At 39.9% G+C, this 10257-nt stretch overlaps 1 protein-coding gene and 1 long non-coding RNA gene across 11 annotated transcripts; both read right to left on the bottom strand.

Annotated features, from left to right (window-relative positions):
* Positions 1-689: 689 nt before the first annotated feature.
* On the bottom strand, positions 690-5927 carry LOC104430399. 10 transcript variants are annotated; one of them, XR_005547578.1, is made up of 7 exons: positions 5666-5927; positions 3812-5561; positions 3518-3648; positions 3327-3393; positions 2243-2340; positions 1310-1504; positions 690-1114 (listed from the first exon to the last, which is right to left on the bottom strand). It is a non-coding gene; the product is annotated as an uncharacterized LOC104430399 (long non-coding RNA). The 10 variants fall into 10 exon arrangements; XR_005547579.1 differs by having other exon boundaries at positions 3331-3393; XR_005547573.1 differs by having other exon boundaries at positions 3327-3400; positions 5666-5926.
* A 269-nt stretch (positions 5928-6196) lies between these two features.
* Positions 6197-8831, bottom strand: LOC104434753 (TMV resistance protein N-like). Its single transcript, XM_039306921.1, has 4 exons — positions 8575-8831; positions 8310-8423; positions 6262-7396; positions 6197-6217 (listed from the first exon to the last, which is right to left on the bottom strand). The coding sequence occupies exons 1-4, from the start codon at positions 8829-8831 to the stop codon at positions 6197-6199; spliced, it is 1527 nt and encodes a 508-aa protein (XP_039162855.1).
* Positions 8832-10257: the final 1426 nt, after the last annotated feature.

Genomic DNA, 10257 nt, shown 5'->3' with positions numbered 1-10257 from the left:
TATCCACCATATCCAGTGATGTACCCACCTCCACCACATTTTCCCCATCCTCCAACAGCCTATCCTCCTCCAACATACCCACCTCCCCCTTTGGCTTATCCTCTACGTCCATCTCCACCACCTCCCAGCCCTTCTGATATGCACCGAATTTCAACAGATGTACATGAATTACTTCATTACTAGGTTGATTCTATGCTGTTCATTGCCGAGTGTCATTACTAGTTGTTCATTTCTCGGGTCCTTATTCAGGGCATTGTCATCCACGATCTTGCTGAGAGAGAGCTTCTACTAGAAGAAATGTCAAAGGTTCCGCAGGAAGTTGCTGTTGTATAGTCACGTAATAATGTTGTCGAACACCGGAAGTTCTCTTCCTTTGACCTGGAAACTTTTCTTTGTTTTTCTAACCTTATTGTTGCTTGTCAAGAAGTGTTCGTACAGCAAATTACCGTCGCGCATCTTATGCCAGTTCCATTTTTTTATAAGGAACAAAGTCTGCATACAATCTAAATATCTTGCTAGTTAAAGAGGGAAAACGAATTTTATTTGCAAATGGCTATCATAAGCAGTAGGTGTAAGAGCACAGTTATTTTGCGAATGATCAGGTGCAAACTGCTTAATCTTTAAGTCATATGTAAATGAAAATTTATTTTGCAGTTCATTTGCATTGATCGCCTTGGTTTCAGCTGGAATTGATCTCTCAAATCACGTTGTGTGCCATATCCTACATTTTAAAGCAGAAGCTAAAGGTAACCACCAAGATAGTTACAACGCCATGGAAGAGAGAATTTGCATGACAGGCTTTCTCTTCATAAGTCACAATAACCAATTTTGGTGGGCCTCGTCAAGTATATATCGCATGAGTTCAATTCCCAGCAGCTCTTCAGTAAGGGAAAAGAAAAAACAAGAGAAACAGTCTAGACGAGTCTTATTTTGAAAGCCTAAGCAAACATAACCATAGCCTCTACTTTGCTTTAGAAATACTACATATTCAAATGATTGCTAAAGTTCCCAATTCTCTGCAAAATCTGTCCATCCCATCAAGTAAATTTGAATTCCAAGGAGAATGTGCATGCAATGCTTTTCTCACTTGGCCCTTTTGATGACTTCTACTCCCCTAGAACAAAAAAGAAATATTGTTAGCACCTAGCATTCTCACATGCAAAGTCATGAAAAAGACAAACAAATCTTCAATTGACATCTCTATGGTAACCAATCAGGCACAAGTCAATCTCACGTGACAATGATAATAACGATCGTAGATAAAACAGTCATCGTCAAATTAATTCCCCTAAAAAAGAGCAAAACTCACTTGGAGAAGTTATTTGATAGGCATTCATCCTATAGGTGATCCTTTTCCACCAACCAATCTCAAAGACAGATATGGATTGTATACACTCCTGCAGGTAATCTTCGAGTTTCAAACCCTTGACAAGAATAATTTCCTACAGCTTTCCTGAAGTGTCAGTTTCTTGAGCCTAGACTTCATAATGCAACAATGTGAAATCTGGGCAAAATCACCAACACTAGTTAAGTCAGATGGCAATTCAGCAATGAAATGTTCATTCTTAACTTTGATGAGGAAATTTGTCATACGTCAAATCAATTTCTTACCCAGCTTTCAAGGAAGATAAGGTGGGATGCAATCAAATCATAATATGCAACAACAAATAGGTAATCAATTTATGCATTGAATAGCACAAACTGGTCATGCAAGATTGCATCTCAATCTACAAGTTGCAGAACGAGAAAGAAATTAGATGATCAAGCGGCACTATTTCTCGAGGGTAGGCTTAGAAAAAAATGAACATGTGTAGTGTTCAAAAGCCTAATAGCAATATATGCTTAAGCATTGTCTTACGCATGTCTTTAGAGATCAACAGAATATCATGTGTTCATGTTGACAGTTATAACAGCATTGTACTGCAACTATTGTGTCATTAGGGAAAAATCAAACATGATGAAAGCATGCATTTCTTGCCATGCCTAAGAAAAATAACATTTGCTTGTAGTGAAGCTGCAAGTAAAAATTCGTGGTAATAGAAAAGGTAGCTGCCTAACAGAAAAATATATCCTAGCATGGTTTCTGGGTAACAATTGAGACACATCATGAAGTACACTACAAATCAGTGAGTCTGGTTAAAAGGTGAAGATAAGATGACAATGAAGCAAACCAGCATCACCTAAGAAAAAAAAAGGTTCTTACTGAGATTTCATTAGAATAGTAAAGAGGGATGAATCCTACCAATAAGTTTAATGTCTGTGTTCTCTACCAAGCGTTTTGCTCCGTCTCTCATGAGTCCCACATAGCTAGTGTTGAACTCTTTTTTGCACATAATCCATCTGAGAACGAAACAGAGCACAAATCAAATTTGTCCCTCTGATCATAGCACTCACCAATACCACAGTTTATTAAGATACTCAGATGAGTGCTCCAACAATTTGGAAATCCCACATTAGTTCAGCTGACCGTGACCCACAAAAGTATTTTAGGAACATAAGTTTAACTAGCAGTATCAAGGATCTGAACAACACCCGTCTCACACCCTTGGGAATATGTAAAAACTCCATTACTTCAAGTGCAAGTAGTCTATATCGTTCTTACATAATTGGTTCAACATATCACTATGTTTAAATCTCAAAAGTTGTTGTATCAAATGTTAGTAAGTGCCTAATGATATTCTTGAAAAAAGAAGAAGGAAAAAGCCAAGGCCTTGTTCTCACTAACAAGACAAGTAATATACTTGTTCCATTGCAAAATTAACAATATCATAATCTAGCTAGAAGAACGAGCGTAATGCCAGCAATGGTCACTATTGGGAGAACTAAATTGTGCTAGATTTTTACTTCCTGACGGAATAAATACACTCAATAGTAGCAAATAGCTCATATTTCACCAGTATACAAGATATATGATATCCATAGATGGCAAAACAATATAAGGTGGCAAATATGACATGGCAATCCCTAACACTAAAATTGATATGGAAAATGTAGCCAGTACTATGAAGCACCCAAGTTTCCAGCAGATCATTCAAGCAATCAAACCTACTTAACAATAATAATGACGACGACGATGACCACCACCACCACCACCACCACCACAACAACAAATGGCAGTCGACATGTAATTTCAAAAGCAAAGTTAGAACCTAGTCGAGTTATTACTGCATGTGATTGAATTAGAAAAATCACACCACTATTCTTAAACAAAGGTCATCATATGTATTCCATTATCTGAAAATTTTATATTTTTTGTATTTTACTTTTGAACCTGATAAATAATTCTACATACTTAAGAAAAGAGGAATGGATTCAATGGATTGTACCTACCTGTTTTATAGTCTGAAGAGGCCAAACCGTATTATTGAAGCTCTGAAAAAGAACCTTATGGAGCTGAACTCTTGAGACCATGGAAAAGACAATTAAGATAAGAACGCTAACCACTCAAGGACCAAAATCTAAAACAACTCAACAATAGTTTTGTTAGCAAAATAAATTCAAGGTAGGAAGCAATTACTTTTTCACTGCAGATGAAATCGATGAAAATGAGGATATTGCTGTTCCACACCGCGCAAGATTCGACTCCCTAAGGCCTTCAAAGAGTGTGAACAGAAACTTCTATTGAAATGTGGGGGGTTTTACCACCGTCTGCACACCAAATCAAATCAAAACTAAGGTGCTAGTCGCTCAGTTTTCCCAATTAGCTCAACACCATAAACTTCAACCATCAGACCCTATAACAAAACTCCATATCCAGATCTGAACAGGGAAAGGTAATTGAGCAAACACTTGGTGCGCAATTTAGAATTACCAGTGCAAGTTATGGTGTGAAAGGCGGTGCTACCATATTCCAGCTGCTGGTGGGGCTCCTAGAGGCGGAGGCAGAGGCGGAAGCGGAGGAGAAAGCGGAGGCGGAGGCAGAGGCAGAACCAACACATCAAAGAATGCAACGGCTCTTAGCTCGCCGGACGTGGACGACGAATTGAAGCCGCCAATGGGACTCATGGGGAGTTAGAGGCAACGTCTAAGGTGTCACTTCAAACTGCTCATCATTATCACTTTGTGAGCCGGGGTCAGGTTAGTCAAGCCAAAGGTCTCTTCAGCATCATCGGAATCGGAGCCGAAGAATACATTAGCTTTGCGGTTGTCGGGGACAGACGACAAATCTAAGCCGCCGACGTTGCAGATGTCACCCCCAAACTCTCCATTCCAATAATTCCAATAGATTTCCTGCTTATTTAGGTTCCAATTACCTCCTACATCGAGCTTCGGTAGCTTTTTGAATTTCGATAGGTCTGAAATCCTCTTCAACCAAAAGCAATGCTTGACTGTTAGAGAGCAAAGGGATCCCAATTCTTCAAGGCCACAAATCTCGACTATTGGATCGCAATATCTCAATTCTACCTCTTCTAGATTCTTCATGCGCGACAGATCAAGCTTCATGCGCGACAGATCAAGTACTTCTGGAAGTAACTTACAATTATCCATCGTTAATATTCTCAATCTTTTCATTTCCAGCGGTGCGTCCACTCTCTAAACTTACAGTAATCCATACGGAGGCGTTCCGACTCCGCATCAAATATCCTGGATAATTCTAGCGAACATACATCGAATGTCAAGAATGACAAGTCTTTCAAATTGGAAAAATCCGGTGATCGTGTGGTTACCAGACTACGACGTAAATTGTCAAAATCTGGTGATCCTGTGGTTACCAGATCACGAAAGTTTAACTGTCTTAAACTAGAGGGGAGCTGGGGGAGGAATTGCACATTTTTGCAACCCAATTTTAGTGTTTTAAGCTGAGATAGGCTACCGATGTTAGTGGGAAGAGTAATGACAGGTTTTTCCTGTTGAGATGGGGCACCTCTTTTAACCCAGGGGCAAAACTCATATTCACAGCCCCATGTCAGAAAAGACAAACTTGGGGAAGCTCTGGCAATTGTTTAAGCTCGGCACAATTTTCTAGCTTAAGTTCTTGGAGATTAGAGAGGTGACTCACCGTGGCAGGTAATCCGCATATAGGTGTGCTCGACAAGTCTAGGATCCTTAAACGGGATAGTCTCCCAATTTCTTTAGGGATTTCGCCGGTCAAGTTCTCACATCCGCAGGCATTTAACTCTTCGAGCTTCTCTAGCAGCCCAATTGCTCTTGGTAATTCTGTTATCCCTCTTATCCCGCGCATCCTTAGTACTTTCAGTTGCTTTAGATTGCCGATTGAATCAGGTAGGCGATCAATACTTGTCGATGACAAATCCAACTCAACTAATGATTGTAATTCCCCAATCGAGTCTGGAAGTTCCTTTAACTTCGTACACTTCGAAAAATCCAACTGCCTAATTTTCACCAACCCTCCAATCGAGTATGGCAATTTGCTAATTTTACTATTTGATAAATCAAAGGCCAACAATGATCGCAAATTACCAATGGATGGGTCAATTTCAATTAAGTTGATACAGCCATTCAAGAACCAATCTCTCCAGGTACACCCACGTAGATAAATTAGGTGTTCTCTTTAACTCTTTGCACGAGTTGAGATTTAGTACCTTTAGTTTTTTGGCCTCCTACAAAACAATTTGATAAAATATATGTTAAGAAACGACTTGTAGAGGAACAAAAAGATAGAAGAAATGATATGCTTATGCAAGGAGTGGGACTCATATCATACTCTAAGTTGTTCCCAACCAATCCATTCCTCTGAAATGGTGCTCCATGAAAGGTCAAGAATGACTAGCTTAGCCGGATGAAAGTTTGTTGCCTCAAACTGGCTAGAGTAAAATTGCCAAGAAAGCCATCTTAAACTAGGGAGAAGGTTGTTGAAGTCTCCAACGAGGCACTTCCCATTCCCTTGAAAGAACCTTAGGTTTCGTAACGGAGCAACTTCATCACTTGTCAAAATTCCTTCATCTTGAAAGAACTCTAGGTTTCGTAATGGAGCAACTTCATCACTTATCAAAATGCCTTTATCTTCATCACTTATCAAAATGCCTTCATCTTCATCACTTGTCAAAATGCCTTCATCTTCATCACTTGTCAAAATGCCTTCATCTTCAGCACTTATTAAAATGCCGTCATGAAATCCACGATATCCTCCTAGTGACATTGCTTTTATTTTCTTACTTCCCTGACAATGGAAACACCCAGAAGTCCAAATGTGAAGGTCAAAAGCAAACAATTACAAGCGCTAATAGCAATTAATTTATTCTTTTGCAAGAATAGTCTACAACAATACATAGAAAAATAAATTGATATTCCCCTTTTTACCTCTTTCTCCTTTAGAATGCTCCGGGCTTCGTCATTGTTCCACACTCTACTACGCTCATAGGGATTGGTGAAGTTCTCTCGACGGACGATTTCCCTTCCGAGGTCCCGCACTTGGTCATGCATCCAAAAAGTTTTGTCGTGGTCCTGCACTCGTTCATGCATCCATAATTTGTCCTCTTTGATTTTTATTAAGGACATGCGAAGGAGTACATCAATGGCAATGTGTGGGTGGTATTCACAGTCATCCCACATATAGGAAGGGCATGTTATACCTTCATTAACAAAAAAACAAGCTATATCCAAAAATACTTCCTTTTCTTCATCCTCTAACTTTTCATAAGTTATCATCAATATCTTTTGGACATCCTTGGGAGGAGCTTTTTGTAGCTTCTTCAATGTGTCAATCCATAATTCTTCGTCTTTACCGCGCAGGGATGAACCTGTAATCTCAAGAGATAAAGGAAGCCTTCCTAAAGTATTGACGATTTTTTTGGAAAGGGAGACACGATGATTTGGTGGAGAGTCACTATTGAAGGCATGCCTACTAAAAAGCTTAAGAGCATGACCAAATTCCATTTCACATACTTCGTAAGTTGAAACATTTGGGGCTTCAGTTAGAACACTTTTGTCCCTAGTAGTTACGATAATCTTGCTACATGAACCGAACCAACTACCATTTTCTGCAAGACTTTTCAATTGCTCTTTCTCATCCACATCATCAAGAACAATGATAACTTTTTTATTTCTAAGTGCTCCTCTAATCTTGTTGATTCCGTCATTCACATCAAGAATTTCGTTGATAGAATGACGACCAAGGAGCTTGGATAACAATTTATTTTGCAAATTTACCAAACCATCTTTGCCTTTTGATGATTCTCGAACATCTGCAAGGAAACAACATCCGTCAAAGCTAGAAGATAGTTTGTTGAAGACGACTTTAGTGAGGGTTGTTTTGCCAACCCCGCCCATTCCGTGGATTATGAGAAACCGTACACCATCAGATGCCACATCCAACTTTTGGATTATAGCTTCTACACGATCATCAACTCCAACTAAATGTTCAGTCACATTTTGATATGCAACCTTCAGCTTAACCGAAACCGTTCGAATTACCGAACGAATCAGTTCTCCTTGGCTGCCATAAGGGAACAACTATGTTAGGGATAACTTTAATATTGTAAAACTACTACCAAAGTGACTAAATTGCCTTCACATGTTGAGGAAATAATGCGAAAAAATCTAGACATATATGCGTTCTGATTTTTGCCGATCTCTCTCCACCCCACACAGCTTCAGTCACCATCACCATCGGCCCCTGCCACTGCCATGCCGCCGTTGCCGTCGCTCGCCTCCCTGCACTGTCACCATTGCCTTCCGGTGCCATTGCCCGTTGCGCCACGTTGATCCGCCACCTCGGCCTTGCCTCAATTCTCCACGTCACTGGGCCTTGCGACCGCCGGGGATGGCGTCATTGGCCTTGGGTGACACCAGATTTGGGGTCACCCACGGTCAGTGACGCCGGATATGGGCTCGGTGGCATCAGACCGGATGTCCAGTCCCGGATTCGGCTCGCCACAGTGAGTGAGACAAAGAAGGTGTCGAGGGTGGATGGCTTGGAGCCTTCTGGCGGCTTGGTGTTGGGATGGTGACGAAGTGGTGGCGACTGACGGACGAGCTACTGCGGTGGCTAGCCGGCAGCTTGGTGGATCTGCTTGGAGATCTATCACTATTCGTGGCTATTGTGATAGAGACGAAGAGTGAGAGGAGAGAGAAAATCAGGATGAATAGGGTGCGCTACCACCACAATAGTGCCATTGACCGAAGCTATCACCGCGATAATACCAATAGCAACCACCATTGACCACTGCCAGTGAGAATTCTCTTCTCTCCGCTGTGTGGCCAATAGCAATAGCGGCAGTGGCCGCGACTAATTAAACTATAAAATCAAGGAGATGAATAAATTATATTTTCTACAATAATACCACAATTAAAAACAAGGAGGAAAAAGAAAATCTACATATGACAGTTGAAAAGTTTAAGACATTTACCCATTGTCTTTCTTCAAGTTCCACCCCTTTATCCTGCCCACCTCAATAAGAGCATTTTTCCATGATTCTACTGCTTCAGTGCAGAACTTTTTCCGGTGCTTTGAAAGAGCTTTGCTGTATAGTTTAGTGAAAATGAAAGAGCTTTGCTGTATAGTTTGTTTTGAGCTTGACATCATCAGGTTCCACATCCAGGAAAATGGGCAAAATCGTTTTATTCTCAGATTTGGAGTTGCAATCAACCATGTGTGCGAGCTCTTCAAGGCACCAGTGACTCTCGGCATAATTCTTGGAGAATATGGGAATGTAAATCTTGGAGTTCTCAATTGCTTGTAGAAGTTCATCACTAATTTTCTCACCAACACGGAGGGATTCATCATCCCTAAAGACGAGGATCCCAGCATCTACCATGGCATTATAAAGACAATCGGTGAATCCATGACGAGTGTCTGGTCCTCGAAAACTTAGAAAAACCTCATAGGAAGGTCCAGATGATGCCTGCGAATTCGTCTCATTCACTGGCATTTTGCGCTTCTTCGAGGTGTGGCTGGAAATGGGAGTATTGGAGGTGAGCTCGTGGGGGAAAGAGCCGTCAAGAGGTCAGTGTTTGCCAGAAACCGCCGTGTTTCCAGCAAAGCGAAGAGCCAGAGACTTGAAAAGGGTGAGGGAGTACGTGAATGCTTGAGTATTGAAGAATGAGAACTCTGCGCAGAGAGAGGGAAAGCGCAGTACAGGACCTTATAATGGATACAAAGGAAGAGGAAAGAGAGCGAGAGAGTGAAGGATCTTCGATGCCATTGTTAAAAGTCTCGTCCAGCAATTTTTTTACGAAAGTGCCATTTTCTTGGACGAGCGACTTTTGCTTCTGTTGCATGGATGGCGGTGGTAAATTGATAATTGGTGTTGTTGAGGGCATTTTTGACATTTGGAGATGGATGTGTGGGTGAATGGCGATGAGTCAGCTTGTTTGAGATTCACTTTTTTATTATATAGTTTTTGGGATGAACTTGTATATCATCAGAAAGTTTCGTCTTTGAGAGAGTAGGTTTGATAATTGAATTGGTCAGGTTAATCTGTGTCAAAAGCTAAGGAATCTATGGTAGAGGGGGAATTTTTCAGAAATAAAAATAGGCAGAGAAAAATTCACCTTTGAGATGATAAAAGAGCAATAAAGAATATAATCTTTCCCCAAACGCATTTTAATAGATTCGGTGAACCACAATTTTTTAGAATAAGAAAAGAAAAACAATCATATCTCTTTATAAAATATATTTTGCTTCATTTTTCACTGAGAGATGGATTGCAAAATTATGAGATTTTAAACCTCGGAAAAAAAAAATTACTTTACCTCACATATTCCAAATCAACCCAATACCCGTTCTAGTATTAATGAAGGAACCCATTATATTTCAACCCCATCGATTCGACAATAAAATATGCAACTAGCATTATATTATTGAATAAACTCTAGAACCTAATAATGTGGAAGGCCTACTAAGTATTAACCGGTTCATGCATGAATCGACAGTGCAATTTTAGAATCCAAGCTATGCTCCTATTTTAATTTTCTTAATACATATACAAGCAAGATAGAAGTTAGTTTTGTCATAATACTATGCAAGACTAACTCAATTAGCTGATGAGGACAGATTGGAGATCCTAACTATGGATTATTAGGAAATATTTAGTATATGACTCTGCTTGATTCTAAAATATTATGATATCGTAGTGGTGCCATTGTTATATAGCAAGAAAAATTTGTAAAGCGAGTAGAATTGATTGTCAATATCTTTGGTTTTTGTACAAGTAAAAATAAAGTTTTGAATGAAGAAATTGCAGGTGGTGTACGATATCATTCAGGAAATTTTTGTCCATAAGTTTCATTTAAAAGATGTGTCGAAAAATAGAATGGGTTTTACGAGTCATCCTAGAAGCTTTAGAAGTTTCTATT

The sequence above is a fragment of the Eucalyptus grandis genome, chromosome 2 (assembly GCF_016545825.1).
Source record: "Eucalyptus grandis isolate ANBG69807.140 chromosome 2, ASM1654582v1, whole genome shotgun sequence".
NCBI classification, from domain to species: Eukaryota; Viridiplantae; Streptophyta; class Magnoliopsida; order Myrtales; family Myrtaceae; genus Eucalyptus; species Eucalyptus grandis.
The sequence above is the reverse complement of the archived record's forward strand: the minus strand, read 5'-3'. Positions and strand labels throughout refer to the sequence as shown.

Excerpts from the sequence above, each read along its gene's own strand:
- LOC104434753 (XM_039306921.1), bottom strand. The coding sequence starts at position 8,831 with ATGCCAGTGAATGAGACGAATTCGCAGGCATCATCTGGACCTTCCTAT. Across the intron at positions 8,424-8,574 it reads AATTATGCCGAGAGTCACTG|CAAAGCTCTTTCAAAGCACC; the intron begins GTGCCTTGAAGA and ends TAAACTATACAG. Across the intron at positions 6,218-6,261 it reads GCATTCTAAAGGAGAAAGAG|ACTATTCTTGCAAAAGAATA; the intron begins GTAAAAAGGGGA and ends GTATTGTTGTAG.